The sequence below is a fragment of the Hippoglossus stenolepis genome, chromosome 21 (genome assembly GCF_022539355.2).
Source record: "Hippoglossus stenolepis isolate QCI-W04-F060 chromosome 21, HSTE1.2, whole genome shotgun sequence".
Classification (NCBI taxonomy): Eukaryota; Metazoa; Chordata; class Actinopteri; order Pleuronectiformes; family Pleuronectidae; genus Hippoglossus; species Hippoglossus stenolepis.
Genome location: NC_061503.1, coordinates 10,947,864 through 10,963,605, shown reverse-complemented (window position 1 = coordinate 10,963,605; position 15,742 = coordinate 10,947,864). Strand labels below are relative to the sequence as shown.

The 15,742-nt window shown below is 43.0% G+C and overlaps 1 protein-coding gene across 6 annotated transcripts in view; it reads right to left on the bottom strand.

Moving 5' to 3' along the window:
• Positions 1-15,742, bottom strand: part of LOC118100383 (inactive ubiquitin carboxyl-terminal hydrolase 54) — a 51,250-nt gene that overhangs the window by 13,053 nt on the left and 22,455 nt on the right. For all 6 annotated transcript variants that reach the window (XR_004694433.2, XM_035145389.2, XM_035145388.2 and 3 more), the window contains 9 exons: positions 12,268-12,402; positions 10,049-10,162; positions 9,806-9,888; positions 7,650-7,755; positions 4,059-4,205; positions 1,600-1,749; positions 1,103-1,295; positions 700-882; positions 109-328 (listed from right to left, as the gene is read on the bottom strand). Coding sequence is in view for 5 of the 6 variants with exons in the window: in XM_035145389.2 (XP_035001280.1) it covers positions 109-328; positions 700-882; positions 1,103-1,295; positions 1,600-1,749; positions 4,059-4,205; positions 7,650-7,755; positions 9,806-9,888; positions 10,049-10,162; positions 12,268-12,402 (1,331 nt within the window). In the remaining variant the exon portion in view is untranslated. The remainder of the gene's footprint in view (positions 1-108; positions 329-699; positions 883-1,102; positions 1,296-1,599; positions 1,750-4,058; positions 4,206-7,649; positions 7,756-9,805; positions 9,889-10,048; positions 10,163-12,267; positions 12,403-15,742) is intronic.

Here is a 15,742-nt window from a genome sequence, read left to right as displayed (position 1 = left end):
ACAGTGATGGTGCATCAATATATGAATCTAATAATGTGCATGTTTACATGGTTTGAATGTGAATTCACAGGCAGGATGTCTGAAGTCAATGTGTTAGTGCTGTAGTACCTGGACTTGCTCTCACTGCTGGTGCTTTCATCCTCCCAGTGGGGGCCGCCTGCCCCACTCTCACAGCCCCCTACTCCTGACGAGGAGGAGGAGGACAGGGGACGAGAGGACGAGGAGGAGGAGGTCAGGGGCCGGCGGGAGGAGAGGAGGAAGACAGCCGTCTCCTTGTACTCCGGCAGGGGAGGAGAGGGAGGGCGGGGAGGACCCTCCACCGCTGACTCTAAACATGGGAGAAGAGGAGGAGGAGAAAAAAAGAGAGAGTAAATCCAATAACAATTTTATTTATCCCACAGGGAATAATTATGTAGGCAGCAGTCCAAGTAAATATGAGAATAGCCACTAACGAGGTGCATAACGAGTCTGCAGTGATGAAGCACGGGGACAAAACACATCGTTTCCGCTGAAATTCTAAAACTGACCTTTGCTTGCTCTTAGTTGTTCCTACAACAAATACTGCAGCTCTGCACTTTCCCTGACTCTGGAAACACTGTGGTCACTTGTGTATTTGCAGTTGTGTTGGAGCTTCAGAAGTGTGGTGATTTGCTGCACTTTGTGAGTCTAGATAACTTTGCTTCTGGACATCAGCATTACCTCTGGCGTCAGCACTGTGTGGTGGTGTGCCAATGTCGTTATTACAGACCACTGTGGTCTGGGATTCACTGGAGAGGTGGCTGCCCGTCGACTGGTGGAGAGATCGGCTGCGGGAGGCGCGGTGACTGGTGCTGTCCGTCGAAGAGTCAGTGCGAGTGTCGCTGGATATGGACGGCTCCCGACCTAAGAGAGAACAAGAGAAAAAGAGAGACGACCTTTTAGTTAATCCTGCATCTCAATATGTTTATTTAAGTTCAGTCTCTGCAGCGTATAGAGGCAGAGGCACAGAGGCCGGATTATAGGGTTGAAGGTCGGAGCTCTAAAGCCGTAACCTTGCATGGCCCCCGAATGACACACACAAAGTAAATCTGATCTGTGGCAGAGTGTGTTATCTTTACTGTACCGGAGTCTTCGCTGTCGTAACCAGCCTTGCTGCTGCAGTGCTGGAGCTCCAGCTGCGGGTTGGAGCTGGTACAGGGGTTGGGGCTCTCCTGCAGTATCACCGGCGTCCCACGGGGGTCAGCGTAGAGCAGCAGCAGGGGCTGATAGTGGCCTTTGATACAGCGAGACACCACGTCCTTCCACTTCGGGCCAATCTGGAGGTGCAGCAGGGGAACACACACTCACATAGACACACACGCTTTGCAGCTTTATGGAACATGCTCAAATATAGTAACACAACAGAAAACCAGATTTAGCTCTGAAACCTGCAGAAAGATTTAAACAGTGGTGGAGATTAAACCTTGAACACAGAACAGACCGTGCAGCACTCAGACTAACATACAGCATAGTTCCAGTTGTCCCTGCTCTCCCGGCCCAGCTGGAGCTGCAGCAGAAACAGTACTGTACAGTGCACCCTCCCCGATGCTGCAGCATGCAGACTCCAAAACTGTGTCTCACCTCTTTGACGTGGGCGTCGTCGAAGTACATCCACTTGCGTATCTTGGTCTGGAAGAAGAAGGTGGAGTAGTGCTTGCCGTAGTAGCACACCATGCCCACCAAATAAAGCTCCGCCTGGCGAGCCCTCTCCTCTGTCACACGGTAGAACAACTACAGAGAGAGAGAGAGAGGAGAGAGAGGAGAGGAGGGGGAGGAGACCGGGAGGGAGGAAGGGAGGGAGGGAGAGATGCAGGGAAGAGAGGGAGAGGTGTGCGGTAGGCGAGGAGATGGAGACAGAGGAGTTAATGTGAATACAGGCACATTTTTGCTCACCTAGTGTATATGCTGTATGCAGTAATCCTTCACATCCTTCCTTCTCACAAACTCTTCACCTTCCCCTGCTTGCACACTGCTCACACTGAACACTGCTGCGTATGTGCTGCAGCTTGTCATGCAGAAATAATCCACACATCTCACACTGATCTCTCAGGTCAGCTGCTGCAGACAGTGCTGATGCTTTTTGCACGTTTTATGCAACTGCCACTGTGATATTGGTGCGGAATTAGGGATGAAACCGGTTTGACAGTAAACCGTGTTAGTTGTACCGCTTCAATCTTGAATTACCGTAGTGGCCGCGGCTATTTTGGTTGATACTGTGACAGCAGGAGAGCTGCTGGTGCTCTGGCCATTTGATTTTTATTGTGTTCATTTAAACCTGCATTATGTGAAGTTTTAATTGTAAAAAAAGGAAAACGCCTGTATCAAGCTAAAACTTGTATCAAGCTAAAACTTCTTCAATGTTAATGTTGTGCATTATATATGGTGCTATATGATTTTTTCTTTATATTATTTTTCTAGATAATATTAATAGTAAATATATTGCTTAAATATAAAATTTGGGAAATGACTTCAGTTTGTGTATCAGAACTTTTAAGCACATTTTATACAATAATGTGAAAACACTGATAACCGTGATAATTGGGATCAAAAAGTTCATACATTTCATCTCTATACTGAAGTGTGTTTCTGACACTTAGTGTTGAGACCCCTTGGGGTGTTTCTGGTACCGTTATTTTGGGGGTCAGGGCCTGAAAAGTTTGGGAACCCCTGCGTTAACATGACCTGATCTATATCTCTTTTTATCCAAACGATCATCTTAACCTACTGGTGGACGACAATCAGACCATCATGTATCAAAAGCTAACAATAACAAATAATCAATATTTCCAAAGCCCAAGTTGACGTTTTAAATTAGCTTCTTTTCTCCAACCAACAGTAAAACACACACAACAGCCATAACAAAAGATAGAAACACAAAGACAAGCCATTATCAATAATAATAAACAAGGAACTTAAACAGCAAATCCTCACATTTAAGGTGCTGGTACAAGTGCGTATTCAGCATTTTTGTCTGATAAATAAAAAGATTTATGCATTAAAATGGTTATTTATTGTGGCAGACTAATTGTTTTAGCGAAACAATGAACTAATCTAAGGAGAGAAAAGACATAAGTGAGAAGCAGGGAAGCAGACAAGAGAAACAGCAGGTGCAGAAGACAAAAGAGAAAGTGACAACAGGACAAACTGCAGATGGATTCACTTTTTCTCATCTAAGAAACCGAATGGAATCAGAAAATTCAGTTTCTCATTCCTCCGATTCTTATCTAACAACGAGCTTCCCCTCACGACAGCGGGATAAAAATCAGAGAAACGTCGGCAGACGGAGACACAAGACAGAAGATATAGGAGAGAACTTGACTAACTACAACACATATTCATATTCACTGATCCATTATTCATAGATATCACTTCAGAATCCGGCTGGAGATGTTACAGTTGCATTAAAATGCATCAATATTAGCAATCGGGGATGGAGCTGCAGTATTGTGGTCCCGCTGAGACACACACAGATGTTTAACCTGATGTTTCACACCATTACTATAGCATCAAATAACTAATTAGAACCAAAGTTACAAGAAGAATGAACACTTGAAAATACATCAGTGTGATACGGACTACCTAAAAACGAGGAGCCCATGTCCCATCCACTAACATGGAGGAGGCAGGGTTTATGGTTTATGCAGCCAGCCAGCCAACATTTACAGTACCGGCCTCGCACCAACTGATGGCATTTCTGAGTGGCCACTGTTCAATTATTTTAATGATTTTATTATTGTCAGTCAATAATTACAGTGTCTGTGAAAGAAATCAGTAAGAGAAGCTTGTAACTGCTCTTCAACAAACAACGAGAAAGTGAACTTTCCTCAGATAGAATAATTATTTTTTGTGATTTTTACATTGTTATAGTTGACATTGGCAGTTACAGTGAGAATAATGGAGTTATCTTATAATCTAGCTGTCTCTTATAATCAAATTTTCCAAATTCTAACAAATTTGTTAGTGTTGTGCATTGTGTTTGTGTATTCGTACCTGCTTGGCTGCTGTGATAATGAGTGTGTGTGTGTGTGAGATCCCCTTACATCTCCCAAACGAAGGCAAGTCCCCAGGCTGTGTATGACGTCCTCCGCCAGGTCAGAGTGGTCTGAATCCCACACCAACCCGATGGACACAATCTCCGGTGAGTTCATCAGCACCCGACGGATACGCAGCACCTCCCCACAGTTACTCTGAGATGGGGGGAGAGAGAGAGAGAGAGAGATAGAGGAGCTTTAGTATAAAAGGAGAGCATGTGATCAAACAGGTTGATTCTTCCTGTGTTAGGGAGCTCAGAGTGTGACAGTGGCGCAAACCATCCCTTTATTTGTCAGGGATGAAAACACACATGCATGAAGATACGTTCACGGATGAGAGAACAGTGGGACAATGAGGGGCAGAGATAAAACGCAGGAGAAAAGAGATGAGGGAGCATAAGAGAGAACGACAGAGGAGGAAGCACTGTGCTGAGTCGTATTTGTCCCTTGGGCCTTCTGCTGAGTTCAGAACCGTGTGTTCTGAATCCTTCCTTTGAGTCATGACCCACCGCAGAGCTGGTACACACACACACACACACACACACACACACACACACACACACACACACACACACACACACACACACACACACACACACACACACTAACACACTAAAGTTAACACACAAGCACACACACGAGCATGCACGCAGTGCTGGCGAAGCGGGCTCGGAAACAGCCTGAGAACACCCTGGCAACCAGACACTTTGCCAAACCGAACACAACAACACACACATATGCACAAACACATACACAGTACTGACACTTTGTGGGCGGCGGGCTGTCTCTCGCTGGCACCAGACATGGCAGGAAGGTATTTTGCCAGGGTCTGCTTCTCAGATCTCAGAAAGGGACGAGAACACGAGCCAGCGAGCGGCAGCCAAACGCACCGAGACACAGGCTATCTGTTCGCTCAGGACGCACTGATGGGACACGTTGTCTCACTGTGCTGTCTCACTGCTGAGAACAGCCGCTGACAACATCATTCATCCGATGAGTTTACAAACAGATTCACTCTGCTTCATAATACAACATTGATCGGTGCGGTCTAATCTCTGGGTTATAAATGCAAAGATTTCTTTTTTCCCCCCCCTTTTTTTTTCTGCTGTGGCGATGCAGACCTTTCCAAGAGAGTGCGAGTTACATAACAGTGCTGCTGGTCAAAGCAAACTGTAGGTTTGCAGAATGCTGATAGTGGCATTCTTCACAGCAAAATGAAACAACTTTAGGAAAATGTTTGCGCTTATGCGTCTGCACGACTCATGCAGAAGCAAAATAAAGAGACAATCTGACGGTGTAAAGACAGCTGAGGAGGCAGAGTGATCATTCAGGACTAATCAACAGTAAAACCAGTGATTATTCAGATATATTTTAACTTGTGCCTTATTTTCGTGGTTTGGACGTCAATTCTTTACCCAAGATATTGTTGCCATCTCGTTACAGCAAAGTCAGATTGGGCAAAAAAACACAAGTGAAGCCAAAGTTGATGCAGTTTTATTGATAATTTTATCAGTCTCCTTTATTTTGAGAACCCTGTGATCTCTTACACGTTCATGTCTGGCAGCTGTGTGGAAATGAGCTGAAAGGCCATTTTCTCACAGTTTGCACGACTCAGATTTAGTGAACAGGCCCCAGGTTATGAAATAAATCAAATTAATTTTCAAGTGCAATTTTGAGTTACTTGTACTAGCAGTGAATACATTGACAGGTTAAATACTGGCTTGTTTATGTTGAATGAATCTTGAATGTAGCATCATCCAATATATTTGACACTACAAGTACACCTTGCTGCTATTACACTTACACCTGAAATCATGACAATTAATGTTAGAACTAGATTTAATCTCTATACATTTTAGATTTAGTCTCTATACATTTTTCGTCCTCTGACCTGCTGCAGTTTCACTATTAAATCGAACATATTTTTGTGACCATCACCACAATATCATTGATCACCACATAATGATCGATTCTTTCCTTAAATTGATTAAATCCTTCTTCACAGCGCCGCGGCGAAAGATTTATTCAGACTCTCCTGACTTGTCTCTCTACCTCTCTTTTGTTCGCTCATGCCGACACGGATGCAGACATTTTAATGCCAGGTGTGAACACACTCACTCAGAGCTGTCCAGTTGGGATCGGATCACAAAAACCACCTGACACCACATGTTTTGTGAGGCCAGAGTGACCTTGACCTTTGACCTCTGACCACCAAAATCTAAGCAGTTCATTCTTGACTCCAAGTGAACATTTGTACCAAATTGGAAGAAAGTCCCTCAAGGTGGTTTTGTGATATCTTGTTAAATCACAGCGGGACAGATGGAAGTACCACCCGTAAACAATATGCCTCCGTCCACTGGGTGTTGCCAGCGCTGAAAATGAGCCAATTTTGGCAGAAAACCTTCTTGTACCGCGGATCCTATTACTTGGGGCAAGATGCTGCCTGGAAAAATCTTCATGGCCTAAATATTTAGATTGGATATACTTGTACATTTTGGTATTGCTTCTTTAAAAGTGCTCGAAGATCAGAAAACTCCATCCACCGTGGCATTATGTAATATATTCAACTTATTAAATTCATTTTCGCTTTTACCGGAGCATATTTCAAGTACCCAAACATCCATTACTTCTCTGACTCTCTCTCCTATCTCCAATCTGGCACCTCCCGTATCTTCCAGCCGCTTCACTCTCGTCCAAATACCACCACTTTGTCTGAGCAAAGCCCAAGGCGGTAATAACAAAAGATCAGCGCCGCGAGTGATGGAAGATAAACAGAGGCAGGTTATGTGACTCCCGCAGGACTGTGACACAATGTCAGCGTTTGGACCGTGAATAAACTAACGGTGTTCATTAGTGTGTTTGCTGTGGTGCTGCTGCTTCTGTGTGGAGAGAGGGGCAGCTGCTTGACTATTCCCACAGAGGAGGGTCTTTGTGCGGACACTTTGGCAGAGAGGGCCGGGGGAGAGGGATCTATTCAGCGGCAGCACTTTCCCATGTGGCAACAACAACAACAACAACACAAACCTCCTGAACAAAGGAGTCACACATGTTCCTCTATCCACCACCTCCCTCTGTCTCTTTCTCCATCACTTCCATCTGTCTTTCTCTTACCATGAACTTTTCTCTTTTTGTATTTTAGTTTGGAAAAAAATTGCCGTCTACACCTTTGCACTTTGTTTTCCTGCTGCAAGGGGACAACGATCAGCATGCTTTACAGCACAGGAGGTCAATGAGGACAACTCGGAATTTTTTTTTTCTGGCAACAGAAAGTGAAAAAAGGAAAAATAGAAAGAAAATGCAAATAAGCTGATGATTATGTAACAGGAAAAAAGAAGGGTTGAAACAAACAGAACATGACGAAACTACCAAACTGGTTATGCTGCAAATTATATTTATAAAATCTGATTTTCAGCATCATTTTTGCATCTTAATATTAGGGGGAGACAAAAGAGCTAAAGCATTTTGGATTGTACAAAATGTATGGACACAAGTTGCTGAATGTCCTCTGAAAATTGAAAAGTGTGTGCATTTGCTGTGTGATTGTCGATTGTTACGTGTGTGTGTGTGTGTGTGTGTGTGTGTGAGTGTGTGTATTCTCACAGGGCAATTGCGCAGGTCTCCCATGTTGCTGGCATTGCGGAGCAGTTCTCCAAACATGTCCGGTGTGGCCTTCTCTCTGCACTCCAGCATCCTCACCGCCTGGTTACTGCAGCATTAGAGACACACACACACACACACACACACACACACACACACACACACACACACACACACACACACACACACACACACACACACACACACACACACACACACACACACACACACACACACACACACACACACACACACACACACACACACACGTTAAATGATTTCTGCCCACAACCATGCAAGAGCTTCTGTGAACAGAACTAAACATTTATTTTAAAGGCAGCTGGATTGTTTCCATTCTTTAAACTTGTTAGATTTTTTGGGGGGGTTTCTCAGCCCATCTTTAGACGCTTCTGATGAACAACACTAAGTACAATTCAACGATTTCTTCGGCAGATGTTCAGCCAGAAATACGACAAGAATTAAAACAATTGTCTTGCAAATTCTGTCTGGCCCTGAGTATTGCTTAGGCAGCCATCCACACACACATTGATGCTGACTCTGAGCCAGGCCCACAGGCTCATCTGCTTTTATTAAGAAAAGGAAATGAAGAAAAATGAAGGCAGGGAAATAAAATGTAAGAACAAATCTAGATTACAGTCCTTCTAAGAAATGTCTAAATCCTCTCTGATCATAATCTTTGACCTCTCTGAAGTGGTTAGGCCACAAGACAAGCAGTAACCGTAGAGGGACATTCTTGTTGTGAACGGTTAAGGAGAAGTTCATAATTGAACCAAATTATTTTTGAGACAATCTCCTCCAGGGAAGTTTAAAGCAGTGATGCTCTGATCCTGAGCTGCGTTTATCCCTTTTTTAGTAGGATTGTCCTCTGAAGGACAAAATCAAATGTGTGTTATTATTATCTGTGAATACAGAATGAGCTTGTCTGCAGTTGGTTACCATGTATGGGATTATGTGTGCAATGAATCAGCATTGTTTTTCCTAGTTAAGTATTCCTTTTAGAATGATTTTTTTTTTAAATATCCAAAGCTCTCCTCCCTCCATCCTCTCCTTTCCCTCTTTTTTAGTTCCATCACATTTCCTTTCCTTTCTTTTTCTCCCCTCCCCTCTCCTCTCCTCCTTTCCGTCTCCTTTCCTTTCCTTTCCTTTCCTTTCCCTCTCATTTCTCCTTTCCTCTCCTCTCCTCTCCTCCTCCATTAGCCTGAAATGAACTGAACCTCTTCACCAACCTCTCTTCCCCAATTTCCGCACCCTCTCATCTTCAGATGCCCGGGCAGAAGAAAGACTCAGAGAGCAGAAAGAGAGCAGCAACAACACACAGCAGAAACATGTTTGTGCCTCTGTTTACTTCTGTATGAAAAAACTTGAACCAGGCATTTGTTTTGTATTTTGTTGTTGCCCTTTGATTATCTTACTCATGTTGACTTAAGCAGATTTGGCATATCACGACTGTAAACAACAGGCTCCACTTAGGGGTAAAAATAGCTTGGCAGTGCTAACAGGCACAAACACGGAGCGGCGGCACCGCTGTGCCCCACAACTACCTTGACACAGTGTGTTTATTTGTACTTTAGCCCCCTCCCTGCCCATTCATCCCTCTCTTTCCTCCTCCACTGTGTTCCGTTTTCCAAAAAGGGATATGGAGTGATATATCCTCTTATTTCCCTCCCGTTCAGTCTTTCCAACCCACTGTTCCACTTATAGATTTATGTCGCCCCCCTGGGTCCACTGAATCAAACAGCTGATTGATTACTTCCCCTGTTCCTTATTTCATTGACTCGGAGAATGTGCGATTTTTTTTATGTAACGGCTCCGAGGATGCGCACATGCCTCTGCTGTGTGTGGATTTAGCAAGCATGTGTGTCTGCAGACTCCCGGACCCTGGAACGACATTATGCACAAGCTCACCTGCTCTAGAACATACACGTGTGTGTGCATAATGTGTGTGTAAGCGCATGTGTCTATGTGTTATTGTGCTCACAGTTCAGTGTTCAGTAGGGATCCGTGCCTGAGAGAAGAGAACACGCTGTACCTTCCTTTACTGCCACCCAGCCTCAGCTTGCTGCCAGATTTACTGCATTGTGTGTGTGCCTGTGGATGTGCGAGTGTGTGTGTGAATGTAGGTGTGTGTCTGGTCTTACCAGAGGGATGTAGTGGAGATGTAATGAACCATCTGAATGAAGGGCAGGGGGTCTGATGTGGCTCCACAGCTGTTACACACACACTGCCAACACAGAGACAACCTCAGAATCATCACAGGACATTGTGTTTTTAAAAAATCTTTGCAAGCGGAAGATTTTTTGGGGTTTTGATGAAAGTTCCATTTTACAGTGAACCATGCATTGGCATCATCGTAGCGACAGAGGGACTGATCCAGCTCCTACCTGTTCAAACAGAGTCATGGCAAACTTCTGGTGTGGTATGCAGTGTTTGGCGGTGCAGATGTCCTCTCGACTCTCCGCGCTGATGTGGAAGTGGATACGCATCAGGAGATTCTCCTGAAAAACACATGAGCACCAATGTGTTGGTATTGTTCTAATCTGCGTCACTGTGGGCTTGAGTCTGTGTGGCATGTGTGTTTGTTTATAGTGTATCATGTACAGTGTGTGTTTGTGTGCTCGATGTGTGTGTTTGATCGTTCCTCTCTGTTGGTGCTCTTGTTAATCTGACCGTGGGAGCAGCATCTATATTTCATAAGAGGCCGACGGATTCCCTGACTGAACACATTTACTACCAATCGATCAGACAGCGGCTCTCAGGTACACACATAAAACACACACAGACACACACACACACACACACACAATGTGGAGGTCTGCAAGGCAGAAAGAAAGAAAGAGGCAGAGGAAGAGACTGAAAGAGAGAGAAAGCAACAGGAAGCGCTTTGAGGAAGGAACACAAGAAAGCATAGAGAGATTTCAAGAGTAGAATCTGTGACTAATGACATTTTATCTCCTTTATTTTCCTCTTCAATTCATTCATTCATTCAATCATTCGTTCATTCATTCATTCAATCATTCATTAGCTATACCACTCATCCTTTGCGGGTCACATGTGGGGCTGAAGCCAATCTCGTCTGACATCGGGCGAGAGGTGGGGCTCACCCCAGACAGGCAGCCAGCCTATCACAGAGCCAACATACCGAGACGAACAACCATTCACGTGGCAACGGGCAATTTAGAGTCTCCATTTAACCTAATCTGCCTTTGTACCGTGGTAGGAAGCTGGAGTGAATGGAAGTGATTCATGTTTGAGAATGATGTGGCAACCCACTGTGACGTCTCCCATCGGTTTGGGAACTGACGTTTTGAAACCTCGAGTTTGGAATTTTATCCAGGGCCATCTTGTTTTATTGAAACTAGACGAAACCATATTTGAAGGAGCATGGGGTGAGTCTGACTGAGAGCTTAACAGCAATGCATGCTCACCTACACCTGCGACCTGCACCCATTGGTACTAGCTGTCAATCACATGGTATCCATGCCCCAATGCATAAGGTGCTTTATCGTCAATTTGACTCTAAATGGGACCATGATTTACAAATTTACAAAATGCTGTATAGAAGACTTGAAACTAGCGATTGAAATAAAGAACTCCTCAGGGAAAAATGTTTACTGACGTTATAAATCAAGTGAAATTCAAGTCATTTTCTCATAGACTTCTACAGTAACTGACTTCTTTTTGCAACCAATGGAGTCGCCCCCCTGCTGGTCAATTGAGATACTCCAGGTGTCAGGAACTTCTACATAGGCTTCACTATCCACATTCAGAGTCCATGTCCATTTTTATTCACAGTCTATGTAGAGAATATGCAAACTCTACACAGAGAACCAGTTCCAACCACCAGGCTTAGCACTGCACCACCTTGATGATAAGGTTTATTTCAAAATAAAACACAGAACATTTGAAAAACACAACACCCTTCGTCTTGAATTGTGGAGATGTTTGAGGAAGTAGATTGCAAATATGATATAATAAAAGAGACTTAACAGTAGGGCTGGGGAATTGATTCTTGTTAATTTTATTATTACTTGGCCAATTTTAAATTTTAATTTCTTTTAGACAATTATTAAGATTATATGCCAAACATTTTTGGTGAGGTCAAAATCAAGGTCTCACATGGTTTATACAGACTCTTGTGGTTCAGCACATCAACTTAGGTATTCATCACAGTTTTAATTCAACTTTACATAAATCATCTTCAACGACAAATTGGATAGTCCGGTTTGTTTGTCACACTGCTCATTACAGTCCCTTGTGGTTAAAATAGGGTCTGCACTTTCTACCAGTTTAAAGGAACAGAGATAACAAGGAATATCCTACAACACACTGCAGTGAGTGTAGAATAGCAGCGAACACCAACTGCGGCCTCACAAGTAGAGTCAAAACAATAACTTTAATAACATAAAACATATTTCTTGAGGCTGCTGTACTGGATATCCCCTGTCCCCTTAAGATTTCTGACTGCAGTAAAGATCTGGGAGTTCCTCAAAAAAGCCTTTAGGCAACTGCTCACCTATCCCATGTGTGTCTGTGTGTGTGTGTGTGTGTGTGTGTGTGTGTGTGTGTGTGTTTGTCTGGCCATGTGATGTCGCAGACTTACGAAGCACTCAGCAGCATCGTCCATGATACCCAGCTGAAAGCGTTGTTCGTCCTGGAAAGTCTTGGCCAGAGCGCTCCGCAGTGCATCTGATGGCAGCACACGCTCACTGCTGAACTGGAACTGAGCAAAGATACTCTGCAGACACACACACACACACACACACACACACACACACACACACACACACACACACACACACACACACATATAGAAATCCATTAATACTTTATTTCGCTGCTACAAATATACACTGTACCATAAATGCTTTTCCTGAAAGACCCATGCATTGTTGCAGTGTGTCCTTGCACACAGGTGTATAGTACATTAAGTGCATTTGTGTGTTTTATTTTTATTCCCACTCAGAGTGAAACAAACCCCTTCGAACACATTTACTCTTTAAATGGGCACCGTGTTCTGTCAACTGACCCATAAAAGAGAACAAGTGGAACTCGTCGTCAGCTTGTCAGGACCAACGCGCCGCACAACAAAACCCCAGACCGGGCTAAAACAAACGCCTTGCAGCACAGCTGGCCTCAATATCAGCCCATATCAATAATAAATGGCATTTGTAGTGCACTTTTCTCCCGACAAAAACAGCTCTCAGAGTGCTTTGTAGCAGTAAAATAGAAGCCGAATCAAACTGTTGCGGGGGGCTCGCAGAGAAAGCTGGGCCACTTAAAGTGTGTTTTGAGGGCAGCGTTCAGTGACCACAGAGGAGGATCGGGTCGTTGGGAGAGGAAGAGTTGTTTACATGCAGGTCCAGACAAGTGCCAGACCAGAGTTATGAGCCCATACACAACCATTCAAAGTTTTTCCGGGAGGTTATGGGTTTGCCTTTGACTTTTGTTTGAAAACAAAAACAAGGAGGTTGTTAAAGAGAGTTTGGCCAAGATTGAACATCTATAAATGTGGTGTTTCAGCTTAAGATCCACTATTAAACTTCTCGGATTGTTTCATTTGAATAAGTGGTCAAAAGGGGTAAAACTATTCACTAGAAGATTTAATTATTACATCAAATATAAGGGACTTTGTTATTCTTCTTTGGAGGGGTCCCTCCCCCAGTGTGGGAAACACTGTCCTCAACTGTGAGGCACAGAATACATTTTTTTTTTATTAATTCTGTCAATAAGTCCTGCAGCGCTTTAGAAATTAGATTTCGATAGCCGCAAGCTAGGCATGTCGTGCATTGACAGCTGCCGGTGCACAGGTGCTTTTCCAAGAACACAACTCAACCAACAAAACAGGAGCACAAGTGGGCCATGGCCCAGTTGATGTGAGTGACTGTGTATATGTGTTTAATCACGGTTGACCAGTTAAAGGTCCAGGCGGGTCAACATTAGATTTGGAGATGATAGCGGGTAACGGGTTAGGTCCAGTACGGAGCTTTGTGGTTGTGGGGGCAGGTGCCAGTTTGCAAAAAATGCACCTGTGCAGGACTCTGCTAAAAATACATATTTGACTTTTTGAAGCTTACAAATTGTATTCATCCATCAGCAAGTTGATACAAAAATATTTGGATGACCTGAGAAAATAGTTTAAACTTGTTTATCGATATCCAGTTTATCCAAATTCTTAGATGGGTACATTTGCTGTTAATGCATCTTTTAATCACAGATGAATGAAGTCGACAATTCAACACTGTACCAAATTTTAAGATTTCTCAGATATTCTCTTGGATACTATCAAACGGCAGCACATTCACTATGTGCACTTCTATCTGCAACAATAATTACTAAACATGTTGTTATAAAAATGACACATTTAATGCACCGTGCAGCCCCAAGGCAGATGCTTTCATTCTAGTTATTATTAATGTCATAAATAGAGGCAGTCGTTGTAGAAACAGTGGCAGTAACTTTAGTTTTAGTAGCAGATAACACGGCCAGTTACTGTGTGGCTCATGTGGGATGAAATTGCATAAATCCAGATGTATCAGTACCTAAATGTAGAGATTTATGTCGGAACATAAGAACTGAAACTAGCGGAGGCAGCGAGACGACAACATTTGACTGGGGCTGAACTGACGGCGTCTTCAGTGGGAGAGATAAAAGCACGGATGCCTTTCTCCAGATTGCCAACGGATAAAAGTGACCTAATTTTTTTGATGGTGAGAATTCTCTGTTGGAGAACAAAACACAAGAAGCAAAACTAAGCAACTATTCTCTGACCGACACTAAAACAGCCCCCCAAAAAACCCCCAGAAATAAACAGGAGTCAGTGTGACGTGTCAGAGCAGCACCTGGTCTTCCGTCCCAGCAGTAATTCAATCACTGATTAGATGGCTGGGCTGCAACCAGCAGGCGCTCTGTGTCCCGAGGACACACACACACACACTGTACCAAATGACAGAAAGATATTCTAACACATGACTCATCTGTTTGGTTCCATTTTAGCTGCTCACAACTGTAGCAAACACGAACATCTCTGATATGTGCCAGCATTCCTGTTTGGTATATTTTTTGTATTGAGTAATGGATGTATTATCTATTTGGAACCTTGATGTGTGATAAACTTGGTTAATTAAAGATTAAACTATTTCAGTGAGAGTCACCGAACAGTTACACCACAGGAATCTAATCAGAAGTTAAAGTGATAATGACACAAAAAGACATTTATGTTTGTCTTGTTAATTTTTATGGAACAAGCAGTGACAGAAAAACAGAACATCTGCAAGTGGAGAAGCAGGTCACGATGCAGGGGTGATTTGAGAAAACTAAATGGATGCTTAATAATGAATTAAATATAGTAACTACAATTTATCATTTCCCAGCATGAAGATATTTCAGTTTTGCCATCAATTGTCAGTGATTTAACATTTAACAGTTAAGGGAGCAAATGTTTGATGCTTAAACGGGCCACTTTAAGTAAATAAGAGTCCAAAAACTTAATTCACTGATCAACCAATAAGTAATTTAATAAACTACTTAGATAATGAATATCTTAAGGTTTGAGAAAGAAAAACTGTGACGTTACCATTTGAGGCTTAAAGAGATTTAGAAAAATCAAGTTTTCTGAGTTTTCTGACTAAACAATTAACAGTATTGAGAATAATAAGGGCAGATGAATAGCTAATTAAAGTAATTAGCACTTTTCTAGTCCCTGTATCCAGTAACTAAACAGACTCAGTTTCAGTCTGTCATTAAAACAATCTAAAACCACAGATTTTTTTAAAGGGTTAAAAAGTTGTGAAATTAGAAAACAAATAAATCATAGAAAATATTAAAACAATAAGCACAAAAACCTGAAACAGGTCAGACGCTGCAATGTGACTGAGCTGAAGGAGAGAGTGAGTTAGACAAAAACCCTGATGGAAAATCACAGCTCACTCACTTCTGGTGTCTGCTGGGATTCACTCATTATTGTAGGACAGTGGTACTGTGGTGAGTCAGTGCTTTAGAAAGAGGCAACTGCAAAATGTGTAGGACACTTCAAACGTTCAATGCCAGAGCAAAATCTTGAAATTGATCATATGTGC